Genomic DNA, 19442 nt, shown 5'->3' on the forward strand with positions numbered 1-19442 from the left:
CAAAGAGGAGGATTTATTTGGCTTTTATTTGGTTAGTTAAATCAGTGCACAGAACTATCTAGCGTGTGCTGAGGCAGTGGCAGCAAAGCCTGACAAAATCCAAACAGGCTACATTTTTCCATTATTCACATTAGAGTGTTAACTTGGGGTGCTGCTGATTACACCTAAATCATCAATGCCTTTTAGTTATGAAAATAATGCAACAAGGTTAAAGATGCATAATAAACACTCTTGCTTATACTTGCACTGTTAGTCAGAAAGGCTTTTTTTTTATGTTTATAACTTTATGTACATGAATTTTAGTGCTCCAACCAAATGTTGGCAATTGTTTAGCACAATTATCCAAGGTAAACACTTAAACATTACTTTTGGTTATTCTGTGGCAAGGTCAGGTTTTTTTCTTTTAAATTACATGTAACTTACAGTAGAACTGGAACATTATATATATGCAACAAACCAGGTATCTCAGATTAACCTTATTTCTACCTTCTTGATCAAAGTTAGTTGTAGCACTTGGAAAAAAAAATGAATTCAAGGATTTATAGTGAAAATACTATGCATGTTTAGGTATGGCTGCTGGTAAACAGCAACTTAAAAAATGATCCTTTTGTAAGAAAATCAGTTGAATACAGGAGAACACTAAAAATGTAAGAACTTGGGTGATTCCTATTGTAATATTTTTGAGAGAGATTTCAGAACCTGTAAATTAAACTTTTCTAGTTCATCTAGCCATGTTACATAATATACATAGCCAGTTAAGTACAGCTGTCTTCTAATACTTGTGTAAAAAAACCCCAAGATTTATGGAATTTGTAAATAATGTATAATTTGTAAAATGTTTTGCAAAAAAAAAAAAAAATCTTGTATTTGAAATGACAGTATTTTTATGTATGAATAGCACAGCAACAACTGTGAATGATGTTAGAACACTTATTTTTAAACATGCATAGCAACGTTGCTACTTCTGTCCCAGGAGCAATATGAATGCCTATTACTGATACCAATGAACTCGGCTCCCAGGAAGCACAACCGGTAAACTCATTTCTGAAGTAGCTGCAGTGATTTAGATGTTCTTCAGTCTCCTTGCTTGGCTTGAAACAATCTTACCAGACAACTCTCTCTGTGCCCCATGTTTACCAGGTATTTAATTATCCTCCCTAGACAGCTAATCGAGGCACCTTTGTTTTTATATTTGACTCTGCACTCCCTGTATGTATGTATGTAATATTTGCTAACTAATATGTGATAACTCGTTTTAACTTACCTAGGGTGCCTATTTATTTTTTTATAAATGTCCCCTCCCGGCTATAGATTTGTATAAGAGCCTAGACAATTTTTGTAACAGTAAAGATATTAACAAGTCTTGTAATTAATATATATTTTTCAGTCTCTAGAATTATTTTCTTGCGAAGTTTTGCTTGTTCAAAATATCAAGATAAAAATTTAAAATCTTTGGTGTCTGTTCTTTTTTTACTCCACATTTAAAAAATGAAAGTTTTTGCAGATGGTGGTTCAATTACCTTTTTTGAACAGTAAAATTTGAAGTATTTGTTTATAAAGCTGTTAAATAGATTAAACTTTTTTTTTTTTTTATACTCATGAAATGCATAAAGCGATTTTAATACCATAATCCCTCATATCTGGCAACAAATGACTGATTTAGTTACACCAGCTCTCTTTCCACCTTTATTAGAGATAAGCAAAGTTTTCCTGGATATATGTATTCCTGAACTCCAGGTGCTGTGAAAGAGTTTGAGCCCAGTGCAGCACAAGCCTGCACTTTGTTAGCTCTGAAGTTTTCTGAGATGAGTAAAACCTTGGATGCCAGATCTGCCTGAAGGAGAAAACTAAAGCACTAGAAAATACCTTGAAATTTCACTTTCTAAAGGCTATAAAGCTGAATATCACCTGTCTTCCTTAACAAAAGAGAAATGGAGCAAGACTGCAGTGCTTAATAGGTTGTTCCCTTGAGATTTCCCTGGTGAAATCATACCAGAGGGAAAAAATAAAAATAATAATGAAAAAAGAGTAGTGAAATTCTCTAAAAACTGGAACCCTAATTTTTTTACTTGTGAGAATGGAATCACAATTCAATGCTCTTCTGCACCCTGAGTCAAGATCTCTGAAAGCACTGACTGATTTCATAGGTAGCAGCAGCCAAAATCATAAGTGTCATCAGGGAAGGGCATCTCCATTCTTACAGCATAGGTCTAACACATAAAACAAGACCCTCTCCCTGGCAGATTTGTCTTTAACAAGGAAAGAAAAATAAAGGGAAAGAGCACATGCCCACTTTTGCATCCCAGATCCCAGTATAGAGGCCCATTTTCATTTACTGTGTTAGGAAACACGGAAACACTTTACACTTCAAAGTCTCTGCAATCTCGTTATTATATTTATTCCTGAAAAAAAACCCAAACCAACTATGAACTGTGCTTCTCAGAATTACAAACTAGCATTCTCAAGGGAAAAATACTAAAGAAAACTGAACCCCCTTCATCCATAGTTGGAAGACTGTCTTCTCCAAAACCTGACTGGATACAAAGCTTACTATAAATATACATATCTATATAAATACTGACCCTGAGGAGGCTCAGTAACTGCTGAAGGTAGAGAAGAAAGAAAGGTGTAATAGAAACCCAAACAGCATCAACCCCTCACAATTAACTTTTTGGAAGTAAAATGGCTGGTTAAGCTTCACCTGTTGTGGGAACAGGTCTGAGTTACAACTTGAGTCTAGACAAGAGCAGGGTTTTATTCTCAGCCACTCTGCAGGGTGTCCTTTCAGTGGGTTTTATTCAAGCAGTGCTTTCTTCCCTTTCTGCTGCACAAACCTTCAGGCACTGATTACACAAGCCCAGTCCATCCATCTTACACAACCTTTAAGGCACAGTTTAGAGCACAGAAACAGGACAGGGATAAAACCCTGTAGCGGTAATATTGTGACACAGACAGAGATATATTATGGTATTACTATAAATATCTGCCTCTTGCATCCAGCTGCAAGTGGAGCCGTGTTCCCAGCTGCTTATCCCGCACAAATGGTCCTCCTCCTCCACTGGTCGTGTTTACGAGGTGCATCCCGTGGCGACACAGCGACTCTGCGGGAAACAGAGAAGGCCTGGTTATTTTTGCAGTGCTTTTGTGCGTTTGGTTTGAATTCATTTGCCACTTCCTGAGAAGCGTTTGTGCTTCCCAGGCCTTCTGTGGGACTTTCCGGGGCAGGAACGCCGGGGCTGCTCCCAGGGGCCTTCCCTCCGCGGGCACAGCCCCTCGGAGCTCCCTTCTCTCCCTCCTGTTATACCCTGGCCACCCCAGGGGGCCCCCCCTCACCTGGGCCCGCGCCCTCAGGGCAGCAAGTAGATGACCACGAAGAGCGCCAGGTCGAAGAGGACGAAGAGCCACAGGTCCAGCCAGTAGGACTGTCCCGACATTGACAGCGATCGTGACAGCGGCGGGCCGCCATTCCCCTGCTCCTGCCGCCCATTCCGCTCCTGACGCCGCTCCTGCGGCCGCCGCGCCACCGCCTCCATCTCCTTAGGGCTCCCCCGGCGGCACCACCGCGCAGGCGCTACCGGCTCTTCCGGGTTCCGGGCCAATGAGAGCGGAGCGCACGTACCGCGGCCACGCCTCGCGGCCCCCGCGCGGCCGCATCGCCCTTCCCGCGTCACGTGCCGGCCCCTCCCGCATCAGGGGCGGCACCGCCCGTCCCGCCTCACGTACCGCCCCTCCCGCCTCAAACACCGTCCTTCCTGCATCAAACACCGCCCCTCCCGCCTCAAACACCGCCCCTCCCGCCTCACGTCCCGCCCTTCCTGCATCAAACACCGCCCGTCCCGCCTCAAACACCGCCCGTCCCGCCCCACGTACCGCCCATCCCGCATCAAGCACCGCCCGTCCCGCCCCACGTACCGCCCATCCCGCATCAAACACCGCCCTTCCATCTCAGGCACCGCCCTTCCCGCCTCACGTAGTGCCCCTCTCGCCTCAGGTACCGCCTCAGGTACCGCCCCGCCCTTCATCTGTTCAGGGTCCTCCCCGCCCCTACCGCCTCAGGCACCACCCCTCCCGCCTCAGGGACGGCCCCGCTCTTCCCGCCTCAGGCACACCCCTTCTCACCTCTCATGCCTCAGGTGTCGCCCTTCCCGCCTCAGGCACACCCCTTCCCGCCTCTCCCGCCTCAGGGACCGACCTTCCCGCCTCAAGCGCTGCCCTTCCCGCCTCTCCCGCCTCAGGCACTGCCCCGTCCCTCCTGCCCCATACACCATCCCGCCCTTCATCTTCTGAGGTACCGCCCTGCCCCTCCCGCCTCAGGGACCACTCTTCGCGCCTCAGGGACCGCCCCTCCCTCCTCAGAGACCGCCCTTCCCGCCTCAGGGAAGCCCGCCCGGTGAAGCTCGGGTGTGGGGAAGAGCAGGTTGCCAGTCCTGTCAAACCGTGTCGGTCTTGTCCTGTGAGCTGTACTCGGACTTGTGTGGGAGTAAACATCCACGAGTTAATCCTGATACGGTTTATTGGTGAGCAGGTCATGCCCTGAAAGAAACCAAGAGATCATGTGGGAAATCCTGTCGTGAAGAAGTCTGGGAAAACTGAAGTTGTTTTAAGATACACTCCTCTCCTTGAAGGTTAGTTGGTGTTTGTACACGAAACAAACATGGAAAAGTTCATGTAGATAGTGTACTCTGTGTCCTTTGTTTATGCAACACACAGCTGCAGAAGAAATTAAATGGAGCAGCACAACCTGATGCCACACTCACAGTCAGGATGTGCCACCCTCAGCCCAGCCAGTTCACTCCATATTGAAAGCAGGGCAATTATTTTCATCATGTCCAGAAGAGTGACCAGAAACGTAGGAATATGCTAAACAAAAACTTCCTCTTTGTAGCTATTAACCCTTTTTAGCCTCATATTAAGAGACAAGGCAATGCTTGCTGAAGAATGCAGAGCAGGTGTATCTGAACAGAGCTTACTTCTTAACATGCACTTCGGGATAGTTGTTTTCCGTAGTAAGTTCTGTCGATAGAAATAAGGATGAATGTGTTTTTATATAGCAAATACTGGTTAAGCATATGTGGGTTAGGTGAAGTATATTAGAGATTTTGGGACGAAACAATGACAATACTTCCTCTTTAAGCCTTGTACCCCTCTGTGTAACCTCGCTTGAGCAAAAGGAGCTGTGGTTCGTGGGTTTACTGCCTGTATCAGGAGAGCATTTTGGCAGAAGAGGGAGCTGTGAGACGCTGAAGACATCATATTTTACTCCACGTTTATACTTACATAGAATAGTCTTGGAGCCTTGGGTGTTGTCAGGTTTATTTTAGGTTTTGCCATCCTTATTACACAAAATCCAATACACAGAGAAACCGTTTCTCAGTATAAATACTAAGGCAAGTTAGTAAGGAAACTAACTTGCCATTTGATAACCTATGCGAAGATGTTTAAGTTTTGCTTATGCAAAATAGTTTCTGCAGCCCTTTTTATCTTATGGCACTCAGGTAGGGCTTGATAAAGACATTTTAGTATATGGTAATTGGATTATTTTTTTTTTATTCAAGGCAAAACAGTAACATAAGGAACTAGCCTGCGTTTTCACCAGGGCTAGGTAATTGCAGCTTAGGAGGTGCTGTGAGGGGATAAAAGGGAAAAAACCCAGCAGAGGATGTGTAGAAAATGGTCTTCTTTCATTGCTCCTTCATTCTGGTGCTGTTCTGGGTGAAGTGCTCAGCCCCTTTTGAAGATTCTCTTGGATTCAACTCCTTCATATATATAGGTCTGTTAAGAAATGAAGAAGAAAAATCAGTGGCTGGTATTGCAAAGTTCCCTTTCACAGATGCTGTTGAGAAGGGGTCAGTAATGAAGGAATGAATTGTGAGGGGTGGCTGTGCAGGCTCTGGGGAGAGGAGCATAAGGAAAGCAGCCTGTTGTCAACAGGCATAAATTCTCTGTGCAAATGTTTGAACCACCACAGGGCAGCTTTTGGGGGCTTCATGAAAAACCCAAAGGACACTTGGAAAAGGGCCTTTAGCCACAACACATCTATACAGTGTGTATTTACTTATCTGTCTGTCTCCTGTATAGAACTTGTATTCAGGCTTCAGAATGCATGGATAAGATACAGTTCATATGTGGAGGAAAACATAAAAACCACAGGTTGTGAGTTTTGTTTTAAAGTGTTAAATTTTGATACGTGACTGGAGGATTTTAAGTAAAGATAAATTAAGTTATTTGGCTTTGATGAAATATTCCTACTTTCAGAACAGCTTTTAAATTTTTTTTCACTTCATTCTATTGTAAAGTTGTGTAAGTAAGTGCTTAACTCACCTGAACGAGTTCATCACCTACAATTTCTCTGTATGCTTTGAGTACTTTTCCATTGTCTTTTCTGGTAAATGTGCCCACAAGTTTATTTCCTTCCAGGTTCCAATTTCCCTATAATGGGAAAAAAACCCCAAATATTTTGCAACAGTTCTGACACTGATTTGATTTAAAGGCTGCAGAATGCTTTCAAAGATAAAATTAAAACAGTGTAATAATGCTTTTATAGAAAGGCTGTAAAAATTAAATGTTAATAAAACCATTAGTTCATTTAACTGCATAATAGTCAAGCTAGATATTTTTTAGTGGCCAGTACACCTTATTTTAATTAATTGTATCAACAAAGGTAGTTTCCTGTAAATACCCACTCTGTACTCTAGGTGGTGGACTTGAGTATTGGAATAAGTAAAATTACAATCACCTGGATTTCATCGTATGAAAATTGCCACTTGCTCCGCGTTTTTGGGCTCTCTATGGAACCCTGAGTTGCACAGGTGAACCATTACCAGTTAAGACTACCTTGTGCTTTTGTATATAAACTGCAAGCATTCCTGAACAATCACTCTTGCAAAGTAAAATTTAAATTTAACGCTAGGAAGACAACTAATTTATCTTGAAACTGTATCTCATGAAGATATTATCATATAAAAAATATAAAGCTGTATAGGAAGACTCTTACATTCATTTCAGTCCCATCAGCCAGGCTGTAGTCAAAACTGACTCCCAGGGTGAATTCAAGCTCTATGGTACGGAAGTTACTGGCCTCTTTGACAGTAAATTTGTTCCCATCTTGCTGGATAGTGATCTTCAGGTTGTCATGGGCGCCCAGCTTTCTCTTCATCATGTTAACACCTGGAAAAATCAATTAACATCCATCAGAAAAAAAACACCCAAACCCCCTGAGGATCATATTTGTCTCTTTTTAGTGACTTTCATGTAGTCCAAGTGAGCTTATTCCAGCATCCTGACCCAATTTTTTGTTCTTCTTCTCTTTTTATTGAGACCATATTCACCAGTACACATATACTACAAACCACTGTCTAACTCGGGTGGTTATGTTTATATCCATATAATGCACAGTCTGTGCAAACTTAAAGTAAGTATCAGGATGTTAGAATTACTTGAGTTGTGTTTCTATAAAGTTGAAGACTGATGATTTCCTCCCTGGGTAATTTTTCAACTAGTTTAATGTTATCAAAATAATATTCCTGCTATAGAATTCTCCTTATAGTTTATAATTCAAATTCTCTGAGCCTTTTCCTCAAATGTGGACTTAGGGATTCTTTTTTTCTGCTGAAATAAAGCTGGAATTAATTGAAGTGCTCAAGATTAATATAACGTAATCAGAACATTTCTCAGCATCTTTTATCCTCCCCCCTCCATGAAATATTTTGCAAGTCAATGCAGTACACTGTGCAAGGGCAGAGCAAATAGTGAAAGGACAGGCTGTCTTGAAGGTGGTTCAGAGGCAGCTCGAGTTTGCATTCAGCTGGAGTGGCATTTTTCCTGCAGAAGGCATTGGAAAAGTGAGACTCACCCAGCGCCTCCATGAACTTCTCATAGTTTTCATTTCTGTCTATTTTCCAACTGCCGTTGAAGGCCATGGCTGTGTCTGTAGCAGCTGCTCTGAGCTGAGGTGTCTTTGCCAAGGGAATTTATGTGCTGCCTTATCTGGAGAGCAATTTACAGGATGATGTGGCTGACTAAAGCTCAACTGATGCACTGATCTTTGCAAGGAGAACTTTACTGTAGTTTAATTAAATTTCCAGTCCTGACCACATTGCTTGCTGAATCTCTCTCTTATTGCCCCCAGATCATGACAGTATCTTTATGGCTCATCTTAATAAAGAATTGCTAATCCATTCATTCTATCCACCATGCATAGTAAAAATCAGATATCTAGTGAAAGCAGTAATTAAAATAAGAGCATTTCTTGACATTTTCTGTCTCTGTTGTATCTTCATGCTTTTGTGAGAGCCTTTATGCAACTGGAGAAAACATTATTTACCCAGCAAACCAAACACAAATGTCTACTTTGTCCATTATAATTTGATAGATGTCTGTTCTGCTCAACATAATAAGCAAAGGGCAGATGATTTACTGAATGTCTGCAGTTGTTTCAAAAAACAATCCTCTTGTTTCCTATCTAATGCTGAGCTATGAAAATTGGGATGATATTCTGTATTCACTTGCTCACTCCTTAACGTACAGTTTAAATTCTGAGCAGCTTCTACAAATTTTCTTCACTGCAACACATCAGTGAACACTATGTGCATCTGACACATTCCTGCAACAGAAAAAGAGGTGCAGCTGAGTGAATTTACCTGATGTGGTTGGTTTCTATAATTCCATAATTTTGCCTGTTCAAGGAGAATGCAGAACATGAGTCTTTCCTGACTTAGCAGCTTCTTCGCCCGCTCCCCTTCCCCTCGAATTGGTGCTACTTCAAACTGAGCAAAACCATTGACCCAGCTTTTGCCTTTGCCCAGTTAAGGGTTATAGTTATTCTGTTCCCAGGGATGCCATCAGCTTTGTTATGTGTTACCTTCAAAATGTAAATGTAAATCCCAATTGGTCAACGTGCATTTAACAACAGCAGTTAGGTCTCGGTATGTGGTTTTTACATTTACTTTCTTTCCACGATTTCATGCAGTTTTCTATCACCTGAATAACTCCGTGTCTCAAAAAATGTCATAGCCCATGCCCAGAGCTGAGCTAATCACAGATGTTCATCTTACCCTTCAGCCAGCTCAGGAAATGGGCAAACTGAGTTTCTACTTAGAGCTAAATTCTCTTTTTGTTGCATTGGCTTGTATCTTGACCTTTGTAGTTATCACTGTCAGTCTGTGTTATCTGTTGAGTAACTATACATAAACAAAAACACCTGGTGTGTAGTTATGGTTCATCCAATTTATTGTTACATAACAAAATTGGTAACTCTCTGTAGTCTTTGCAGAGAGGTTCTTTCTGACAGTGGTGTGGTGCAGCTTCTGCTGTATCCAGTAGAAAACTGAGGCCTGAAATAATGTGAATTACTCACATTATTTGAGGCATCTGTATCTGTAAAATCTAACAACTAGGAAATGACCTTTTATTTTGAGCATTTCCAGAAAGCTTTTCTTAGGTGTGTTCTGCATTCTCCCCAAGAACCTGCTCTTTCATTTAATTTAAGAAATGCTAAGGTGTCTGAAGCTAGTGTTTATATACTTAAACAAAGTTAATGCTACAAATTAATTTCCACATTTGATTCCAGTCTGTCTGCTTAACCTCTGAAAAAGTAACTCAGAGTAGTGACATTCTGCAGGTTAAATGTAATTTCTACACCAAACTTACTTCAGCAGCTTTTCTGAACCTTAAAAAGGAGGGAGGTGGTTCTGGAGCAAGTCTTCAACTATCAGGAAGATTCTCAGATGTGCTTTTCCAGTCAGAGATCTGACAGTTTGCTGTGTCCCCCCTTGTGATTCTTTGGTGTTTCTCAGAAGTCAGGCCAACTCCAAACCTTTTCACCATGGGAGCAGCGAGTAGCTGGGTCCTGAATTTCCCATCAAAGCTTGTTGTTCCATTCCTGTCCCAGTTTTCCCTTCTTTGACATTTTTTTCACTGGGCATGAGTCCCTCGGGTCCTGTTCAGATCAGCCCCACAGATCTGTCAGTTAAGTAAGAACCACAGGTGGTCAATATTTATGAGTTTGATGGTTGGTGTAGTGCTGACAGCATAAAGAACTGTTTTTCTCTGAGGTCTGGTGGAATGTCACTGCTACAACAAGGGACTGTCTTTAATCTCTCACAATTTACATGAGTTACTTAGGACTGTTAATGCACTAAAATATGACAAAATCTGACTTCATTTTTTTACATGTACTGGAATCATATGATATATACTTCATTCAGAGTTCTTTTGTGTTCCTATAATAGCTGGTTTTCTCTTTAAAGTGTTTTTATAGATTTTTTTTTTTTTTAGTTTGAATATTCCACAACCCTTTTCCTTCTTCTGTCTCCCTCTTCCTTGTGTGGTTTTTCAGAACTACAAGTTTTACTTAGATGGTGTCTTGAAATCTTTATTTTTTAGTGTTGCTGGATCCAGGAAAGTCTTGAAAGGTAAGGGTGTCTTCTTGGCTTTGTGGCTTTCTGCAACATGCCAGCTTCAGAACACTGAAAATGGACAAACATTAACTTTGAAGTTTGATCTTTAAGTGATGTGGATGGGAATAAATTATTAACTTAAATGGTCATGCCAATCTCATCCTGCCGATCTGTGATTATCACAGCAAGCTGTATTGTGATGGTAATTAACAATGAGGTTCCAAAGATCAGGGTGATAAAAAGGCTTTTGCAGTGGGTTATGCTTATCTATCCTCTTTGTTGTTTCGTGGTTTGCACTCGAGTTGTTCCTGCCTGAAATTAGCTGGGACAATAGAACTCAGCTTTACCATGGAGTGATTAAGGCTTGATGCCAGCCTAAACATAATATGCATCTGAAAATATTAATGTATACAATGTTATGTAATAAAAGAGAGATTAATCCCTGGTAAAACTATGCAGATTGGTTTGGCAGTATTTCTGTGTGTTTTCTACTGTCAGTATGTCTTGGGATGGATTGCAAAGATGGCTGGGCACTTAAATCATTTAAGTGCCCCTGGCTCCCTCATTGTGAAGTTTTACTAAGCGTTTTAAAAACCACAATACTCCATTTTAGATCAATATGGTAAACAGATAATTCCATGCCAGTAAAGGCAACTTCAGCATAACTCTGGGTGGCCTGGCAACGAGGAGCTTGGTGGAGCCTAACTAATGCCATCTCTTGGATAAATCATTTCAAAGTACGTATTGTGGTTGAGTGTTGTACTGCAGCAGGATTGGATTGGTTTGGATAGATATTGTCCTGCTCCAGCTGCCTGTTTGCTAAATTTCTGGTTTTGTTTTGGCTCAAGGAGAATCTCATGGATGCTGCTACCATGCAATCTGTTCAACATGAGGATTCAACATTGGAAGATTACTTAGAAATTTCCAGTGAGTATGGATCCATTTGACTGATTAGTTAGTAGTGAGTCTTAAAACTTACTCTTAAGTGACTGTATGCACCCCTTCTTCATTTCTGTGTAATGGCTCTGGTCCATAAAGTGCTGCATGGTTTTGAGAGTTGCTTATTGAGAGAACTGAAGTGCATGAGGTAATGAGCTCCAGGTTAAAAAAAATCTAGAAGCAAAATTTAGAATTTTCTTAAAGCAGTAACAACCCTGGTACTTACTTCATCCGATTACTGCATGTTAAAATGAATCCTAGGATTACCTGAAATAGTAGAATCTGGTCTCGTTTCAATGCAAAGAGGGTGACAGTGAACAATTGCCAATAAAAATAACTGTGCTTCTCTAGGAAAGGTTATATGAATCTCTGAGTATTAGTGCCATTTGTCACTTGCCACATAGAGACTGATATGCCAGTTGTCCCCCAGGGCTTCGTGTCGGGCTTATCTGGGGTATTTAAATCTATACCTGAATATTCTTTTCCTGTATTCTCCAGTTTCTTTTTGTTCAGAATGTGGAATGTGATCAAAGGGGGGGGTGAGTTATAGTCCAGTGAACTAACAACGTGTACAGTATTAGAAGTCTGCATCAGTCATTTCAGTTTCTCCAAAATGTGAACTGCACTTTTAGCTCATTTCAACATAGCTTTTTGCTTATTGTACACTTTTGTTCTTGGTTATGATATAGCTCCAAACTCCACCGGAGATTATTGTGATTATCTGGATTAGTGACTTGAATCTGATCTTATCTGAAAAAACAGTGAGTTTCAGAGTTCTTCTGAGCTCAGCATAAAAGCAAGAGAGCACCCTATATGGCTCAGATATTTAAATATTTGTATATGCAAAAGGAAAAGATGGTTTCTGACAAAACATTCTTTTCTTCGTGTCTCAAATAAAAGCAGAACAGACATTCATGTCTTGGTTCTCTTTCCAGCACAGAAATGGACTTTCTATGTGACCTTGATCAAATTCCCCCCTCTACTTATCTGTAAAATGAACTTTCCTTCCATTAAGCAGCTGTATATACCATAAAATAAATTGCCAGTGACTTGATTAACTAGTACAGTAAAAGGATTCTGAATGCCTATATGTGAATGTATCATGTAAACTAGTGGTATGATTTAACCATGGGCTTTACTTTTTTGATGCTGTTAAACAAAAGAAACCTGTGTATAGATTTGCAGCCATTACAAAGCACTGGGTGGGCAGGAGCAGGCTATGGTCTAAAAATTATTTCCTAAAAATCCTAAAGGGTGGGATTTCATAGGAATCTGAAATGCATGTCAGCAACAGCAATCACCACTCTTACTAAAATTATGGCTGGAGGAAAGAGCCCTTGTCTTTTTACATTTGTTAAAAAGGCATCACTGTTGTGCAAGATGTGAAAGACTGAGTGTAAAATTCTTTCACGTCTTCACTAAAAATGCCCTTGTTCAAGGTTAGATTCTGGGTAAGAAATGTATTCCAGTACTCACTCCTGCTGAAAACTGTGCCACTGCTCAGAGGTGAATTCAAACATTCAGCAGGCCAGAAGGACTGAGCAGGAGCATGGCTAGGCTGGGAGGGGGCTGGAAAGGCTGCAATCCCAGCAGCAAATGGTTGCCTGATGTATGGAGATATACATAGGCAGTTGTGCAGTTGCACTCATAAATTGCAGTTGGTTCGAGCAAACAGTGCTTGTGTTTTGTGCTCAACTAAATCTGGCCCTTCATAAGTTTTTCAATGAGCCTGCTGTTTGTCAGGGATGGACATACTTCTTGGTTTTGCCTAGAGCTAAAAAAAGTTAAGCCAGAAGTGTTGGTGTGCAGGACCTAATAGGCAAAGAGCAGGAATTGCCAAGAAGCCCACTGGTCCAGAATTCCTTCTGGGATCAGCAGTTTGCACATGAGGAGGCTTTTGCTGTCAAAAATAACTTTGTCACAGTTTTGTTTGAAGTCACTGGGTTGAGTATTTCCATGCTATCCCAGGAACTGATAGCTGGGGGGGCAGAGGATGAGGATACATCTGTGTAACTGTTGCATTTGCTGGTTCTGCTTATCTAATAAATAAACTGGTTTCTGACAGCTCCCAGTAAGTGCAGCTCCAGTGCTCTCTAGTGGTTAGTAGCAGTTAATTATTTTTTGCTGGTTTTAAACCAGAACTACTTTACCACTGGCTGATCTCAGTGCTACTTAAAAGTATCTTGATATTAATAGTGACATTTTTCTCTTCAGCATTTCTAGGACATAGAAAAGTTATTATAAAATATACATTTACAAGAAGCAATTATTTGAATCAGGGAACAATGAGATGTTGAAAATTCAACCTCAGTAATATTAAGTAACAAACAGCAAAATTTGACATCATCCTTTTTATTTTAAAAAGCATGAAAACGGTACAAAGAGAAGAATGAGGAAATAACTAATAAGCAGCAGTCTGACCATAGAAAATATCCCGACTCTGTATTCTCTATCAGCTGTACAGTAAGTAGGGATAATGATTCTTTAAAGTAATGTAACCAGCTTTACTTTAAGAAGTCATAGGACAGAAGCAAGAAAGAACACACAGCATTCAGAAGACTTTAATACTGCGAACAGGCAAAACATAATATACAGAGAAACCCCTCAAACTAGTACAAAAATACTGTGCCCAGAAACTATATATTTGTTCAAATTTTTTTCAAAGATAAAAGATTACAAGTGGACACACTCAGTGATTGGTGACTGTGACTAAGATTTTTATTAAACCATAATAGGAATGTATATTAAAACTATTTACAGTGCATTTCACACTACATTCTTTAAGAGACACATGCAGGTGTCCCCCATGTGAATACAGAGAGGGCTCAAATTCCAACTTAAGTTCCATCTGTAAGGTACCTCATGCATCAGCAGGAAGAGCTGAACACAGCAAAGAGCAGGTGAGGCAGGTGTTGCCAAGGGTAAGAGTTTGGTCCCTCCTTGAAGGTAAAAAAGGTGGATTTGACCATTCTTTCACTTTCTATACAGCTCAATCCAACTCCCACTGAGGCAAGTGGGAATCTGTATGACTGGCTTTAAATAGGCATCAGAGCATGCTTTAGACCCTGGCATGACCAGCTCATGCTGTGAAAATAAGTGAAAACTGGCTATTCTACAGCATTGTCACAAAAATACACATTTACAAACAGTGGTACTTAGATCTCAGTTTCTCTATGGAAACAAATGTCTTTATGTGGAAAATAAACTTTCCCATGCAACTTCCATTCATCTAGCAGTGACAAAGATAAAATATCCCACTGGCACTATTTGCTGTATTTAACAAGTGTCACTAATCACCAGGCCAGATTCTGAGATGTTTCTTCTTCCTGTCAAAGTCCAAACTAAAAAATCCAGCTTTCATTATTTACCATACTCTGGCCAAACTCATTCTTTTATTCAAGCTCCAATGTTCAAGTTTATCTTTCAAATTAGTGCAAGTCCCTGAAGAAGTGCAGCAGGGAACTGTGAAATAAAGCTGAAACCTTGTGGAATGTAAACTGCACGTGATTTGACATGAAGAGAAAAACCCAGAGCATTACAGAGACAAGACTCCAAACTAAAGCCAATAGATATATTTGCCTGAAATACCAGATCTTTATAAAACCTTTAAAAAATGTATGAATTTATTATCAGTGAGGCTTCTTTTTTTCCATGAGAACTCTCTGCTGTCTTCTATGGAGAACTGCAAGGGACACCAACCAAATAACTCGGGCAACATCCCCGAATTTTATGGGACTAGATTTGACTCTTCATAATTTTTCTGTGTAATGCGTTGGAAAATTAGTTACCTGGGAATTTTGAAAAAATCTTATATATGAATTAGACAGTGTTCTGATTTTGTCAGTTCATGCCACTGCCTGGTAAAATGCTTTGGATTGGAGGTGAAAAGTTTATCTTTACATAAAATCAGGCTTCAGTCCTCTCTTCTAAGGAGAGATCAGCTGATCATCAGTGGAATAGGTTGTTTACTTTTCTCACTAGCTCACTTGAAGTTAGGAAAATAATCTGCTCTTAACTTTAAACTGCTAATTAACAATTCACTACATCTCCAAAATCAACATCACATTATTTTCCTCCCCTTTCTTTAATTGTGTGAGATAATAGAAAACCTAGATGTTCTACAGCTAATATTGGATGTGGGACTAACTTATTGGAAAAGAAGTACTACCTACAGCTTAAGAACCTCATTGTTATTTTTAATTAGAAGAGGTAGGGTTAATCAGTAATTTTATGTGTGTTAATACATGTGACAAGTAATTTTTTTAAGAAGGAGAACAAAAACAGAAAGAAAAGTGTTCTTTAAGCATTAAACTCTGTTGTGGAGTGAGTCTAAAAGAAAATATGTCCATATCTGAGATCAAGCAGGATATTAACTTAGACATCTTCATTGAGACCTTGGTGGGATAAATTCTGTACTTGAAGATTGAAATATCGAATTTGACAATGACTTTAATAAACTTTAGTCTGAACTGACCAAGGGAAAAACTCCACTTCAGCTGGTTTCTTGTGTAATCCCCACTGATTGTTTTAGCTAGACAGTATAAATTGGGGAGAAAATGTTTGAGACCTGACTAAAATAACTAGAAACACAACTCATGAGGAAATGAAGGACAGCTTGTGGCTGTAATCCACTAGCTGGGTTTGAAAATGTTGAATTTTAAAGGCAATGAACTCCAGGCAGGAAACAGGCTGGCTTTTTTTTTTCCCCATATTGTCCCATATCTGCATTATGAAAGGAATGAGCAGTTTCTGCAAATGCTTCACACAAAGCTGACATGGAACCAGCACACTCTGACTTTGCCTTCAGGCAGAATTAAACACTATTTAAAATCGTTGATCATGCTCTGAAATGTCAGGAACTACAGCAGTCTATGCTTTTAAGGTTCTTAAACCAGTAGTTTAAAGGCTTTGGTTTTGTAGAAATATATACAGATACAGGTGTATTATGATAAATAAATGGTTTATTTACTAGGAACTGTATTTATACCTGTGTTCCAATCTCTGTAGTGGAAGAGATTCCGTGGGATAAATGTGTACAGATATGTAATTAAATATATGCACATACTCTATAACTGTTCATTGTAAGTGAACCTTTAAAAAATGTAATGCCATGCCCTTTTTTTCAAGTCAAAGGTATGAATCTATCACTCTTCTGTAGCAGTTATAAATTTAGTTATAATAAAGCCTTGCTGGACACACAATATAGCAAAGAAATACTGGGATATTAATGTAAAAGATGCTCAGTCACTACACTGTAATATTATCATAGTTATCTGCTGTGTTGTCACCATGAATTACCAGTCTCAACCATAATAGAGTACACCTTTATATACATATAATTTATTCATATTTATATTAAATATGTATCTCATCAGTTAGTGTAATAATTATATTTCAGTATCTCAAGCACTCAAGGAGAAGACTATACAAGGACTATGCAAATCCTGAAGCAAAGTTTCCTATTCATCAAAAAGTACCTAAAACCTTTTTGTTGGGGTGGGCAGGCTGCTGTCATTTGCATATAAATACACATATGGAGCACTGCATAACAGTAGTCCTGGAATTCTGAATTATTATTGAAATCCATACTTTTTTTTTTAAATCTGTGTGAAGGAAATCAGGAGAAATACTTTTTGAAATTCAGCTGCAATAATACATTATTGGTGCTCATTAGAGAAGTCTGAGATAGGATTTAATCAGTGACAAATAATTTAGGTTGGCAGAAATGCTGCTGACTGTCAGAATACCTTATTCTACATTAAAAAAAAATATTCAACTATGAAACTCAGTATCGTCAGACATTTTGAAACATTTGCTTTATATTTTCTTAGCTTCTGGTATAAGTTATCTAAATGAAGAAATTGATAAAAAGGGGGACTTCTCACTTCTTTCTGACCAGCTCTTACAAGGGGAGGGGTTGATAATTCATTGCAGTTTCCAACTAGAACGTTCTGGATTATTCTGATAGAAATAAATTCCCATATTTCAAAGTACAATCCCAAATGTGTTACTTTTTCCCAACACAATTGCTGATTTTAACCGGAGAATCATTATTACACATTAAAAATCCACACTATTTTGTGTGTGTCTGTGCAGCCAAAGTTACAGGTACTGCTGATCCGGTTTAGACTGCTGATATTCATCTCCTGATTCTGTCTACACAAGGAATAGTACTCTCTTTGTTTTACTCTTTTGGGATCTGTCTCATGTGCATATTTTCTTTAATTGGTTCCCAATTCACAACCATTTTTATTAATCATCTTTTTTTAAATAAAATACCAATGTTGGGGTTTTTGCTAGTGCAAGTTAATTGATTTCTTACTTTTCAGAAGATTAATGCCTCATATACAACTGGCAAATCCCTGTAGCATTCTTGGCTATTTCTGCTTTTGGTACTCTTTTTTTTCTAATTTTTTTAAAGATGCTGTGATTAATCATTGTTAACTAATGCTAAAAATGATTTTTAAAAGATGTTAACATAAAACTTCCTTCCAAGTGGTCATAGCCATTTCATAGCAACACTGGCCTAAAGAATCAGTCATGGATAGTCACCAGGATTGTGCCATTCCTGCATCTGTCTGACTCACATTGTCACCTCTTGCTCTTGCAGTCACGTTCTCTTCTGCCCGCGATCCCCTCTGTCAGTTGGATGATGTTCAAATCAACTTCCAAATGAAGTTAAAACCAGCAGATAAAAATGATCCTCTTCAGTTTCCATTTCTCTCTGTGCTTCTTGCAGCTTTCTGTGGGAGCCATCCTTCCATCATCCTTGCATGGCAGCCTGTCAGTTATGCTGGGACATTTCAGCAGTCTTCGAGCAGTTTCCATTATTCATGGATAATTGTGACACTTCCACCTCAAAACTCCTAAGACCCTTGTTGCCTAGTATTTCACCAGGGTCTTAAAAATTTCTTCAAATGTAATATGACATTTGCTCAGACACTCATTTGATATGAAAAAAAACCCCAAAATTGAACTACTGGGTGCATAAATTCTGGGGCTTTTCACCTCAGAGCCCAGTTCTGTCTTCTGAAGGAGGTCAACATAGTATATGCTGGATTAGGCTCCCCAGAGCGAGTCCCAGTCTTCCCTCTGAGCCTCTGGGAAGAGAACAGGTGAGACTGCTCATGACTTTTATAACATAACACAGCAAGATTGGGAGAGGGAAAAGAAAAAGGTGCGAAATGCAGTAGTCTGTAAGATACTGGCCACAACATGATCACCAAACAACTATATACATCTGGAAAGTCAGAGGCTCTCGGGCACAGCTGAGTCACTGCTCTAGTACCTTCTGCTGGAGCAGAGGGGCAAAAACTACCCTTGCAGGTCTTTTTCCATCTCAATCAGATGTAATAAAAGACACATACTATCTCTTGGCATATACATGGTCATGCTATATCTTGGAACGTGGAAAGATAATACAGCAGTGGCAAAACATAAGCCAGATTCATACAGTGTTCAGCAAAATGCAGTACTCCCCTATTACTATGTCTTCTACGTGAACTTAAGCTTGTGGTTGTTAAATCAGCATCTCAGTTCCGTTTGCCTTGATTGCTCTCTCCATTAATCAGGTTCTTCTCTTGCTGTTCAGCTAAGGCTTGCCATTTCTGCCTGTTCTTTTTACAGCCATCCAGTAAAGGGGAGCAGGCCTCTGACACATGTGTTAGGGCCTGAAATAGATTAAGAACGTGTAAAACAGATTGCATTTAATTTATAATTAAAAATGAAGAGAATGAAACATATTTCTCGTATTTTTTCAGATTTCTGAACTTAGAGGATAGACTTGTAGATCATTCAGCTGAACTGCACCGGTTACTTAGCTAACACAAGCCACAAAGCTTCAGTTCACTGGGATCTGACCTACTCTGAATAACATGGTAAGTCACATTCTTGCAGTGCTGGATTGAGAACTCATTTCTGTTTGCACTGTGTGTCAAATTCCTTCTGACTGGATGAAAGCTACGAAAGCAGTGAAAAGGCTGCCATTACAAACCTGTTCATTGTTTGCTTTTATTGCGTTAGAACATTGGAGAGTGAACCCTGTGCTTGTTCATTTTCAAAGCAACACTGAAGTTGTTTGTATGTTTTATCATTTTATTACTCATT

General features: G+C 39.7%; 2 protein-coding genes and 1 long non-coding RNA gene across 10 annotated transcripts in view; 1 reads left to right on the plus strand and 2 right to left on the minus strand.

The window, feature by feature from the left end:
• The first annotated feature begins 4231 nt into the window (after window positions 1-4231).
• LOC113970678 overlaps window positions 4232-19442 on the plus strand; it is a 112945-nt gene continuing 97734 nt past the window's right edge. For 2 of the 3 annotated variants that reach the window (XR_003535272.1, XR_003535273.1), the window contains exons 1-3: window positions 4232-4625; window positions 11246-11324; window positions 19097-19213. This is a non-coding gene — a long non-coding RNA (uncharacterized LOC113970678). The remainder of the gene's footprint in view (window positions 4626-11245; window positions 11325-19096; window positions 19214-19442) is intronic. The other variant, XR_003535274.1, reaches the window with a different exon arrangement.
• On the minus strand, window positions 5304-8663 carry FABP2 (fatty acid binding protein 2). Of its 3 annotated transcripts, XM_027689818.1 has the most exons (5): window positions 8640-8663; window positions 7853-7986; window positions 6995-7167; window positions 6322-6429; window positions 5304-5772 (listed from the first exon to the last, which is right to left on the minus strand). In XM_027689818.1, exons 2-5 carry the CDS (start codon window positions 7917-7919, stop codon window positions 5722-5724), a joined length of 399 nt encoding a protein of 132 aa, XP_027545619.1. In that variant the 5' UTR covers window positions 7920-7986; window positions 8640-8663; the 3' UTR covers window positions 5304-5721. The 3 variants fall into 3 exon arrangements, with proteins under 3 accessions (XP_027545619.1, XP_027545620.1, XP_027545621.1); XM_027689819.1 differs by lacking the exons at window positions 7853-7986; window positions 8640-8663 and adding an exon at window positions 7678-7751; XM_027689820.1 differs by lacking the exons at window positions 7853-7986; window positions 8640-8663 and adding an exon at window positions 7437-7634.
• Window positions 13673-19442, minus strand: part of PDE5A (phosphodiesterase 5A) — a 50224-nt gene continuing 44454 nt past the window's right edge. For 2 of the 4 annotated variants that reach the window (XM_027689813.1, XM_027689811.1), the window contains exon 21: window positions 13673-19006. In XM_027689813.1, coding sequence (XP_027545614.1) covers window positions 18869-19006 — 138 coding nt within the window. In that variant the 3' untranslated portion in view covers window positions 13673-18868. The remainder of the gene's footprint in view (window positions 19007-19442) is intronic. The other 2 variants (XM_027689814.1, XM_027689815.1) reach the window with 1 other exon arrangement.

The sequence above is a fragment of the Neopelma chrysocephalum genome, unplaced genomic scaffold (assembly GCF_003984885.1).
Source record: "Neopelma chrysocephalum unplaced genomic scaffold, ASM398488v2 Primary Assembly neopelma1_78, whole genome shotgun sequence".
Lineage (NCBI taxonomy): Eukaryota > Metazoa > Chordata > Aves > Passeriformes > Pipridae > Neopelma > Neopelma chrysocephalum.

Coding starts and splice junctions, on each gene's coding strand:
- FABP2 (XM_027689818.1), bottom strand. CDS start 7,919: ATGGCCTTCAACGGCAGTTGGAAAATAGACAGAAATGAAAACTATGAG. Junction 6,430..6,994: donor CTGATGGGACTGAAATGAAT/GTAAGAGTCTTC, acceptor TTCCCATTATAG/GGAAATTGGAACCTGGAAGG. Junction 5,773..6,321: donor TAGGTGATGAACTCGTTCAG/GTGAGTTAAGCA, acceptor ATTTCTTAACAG/ACCTATATATATGAAGGAGT.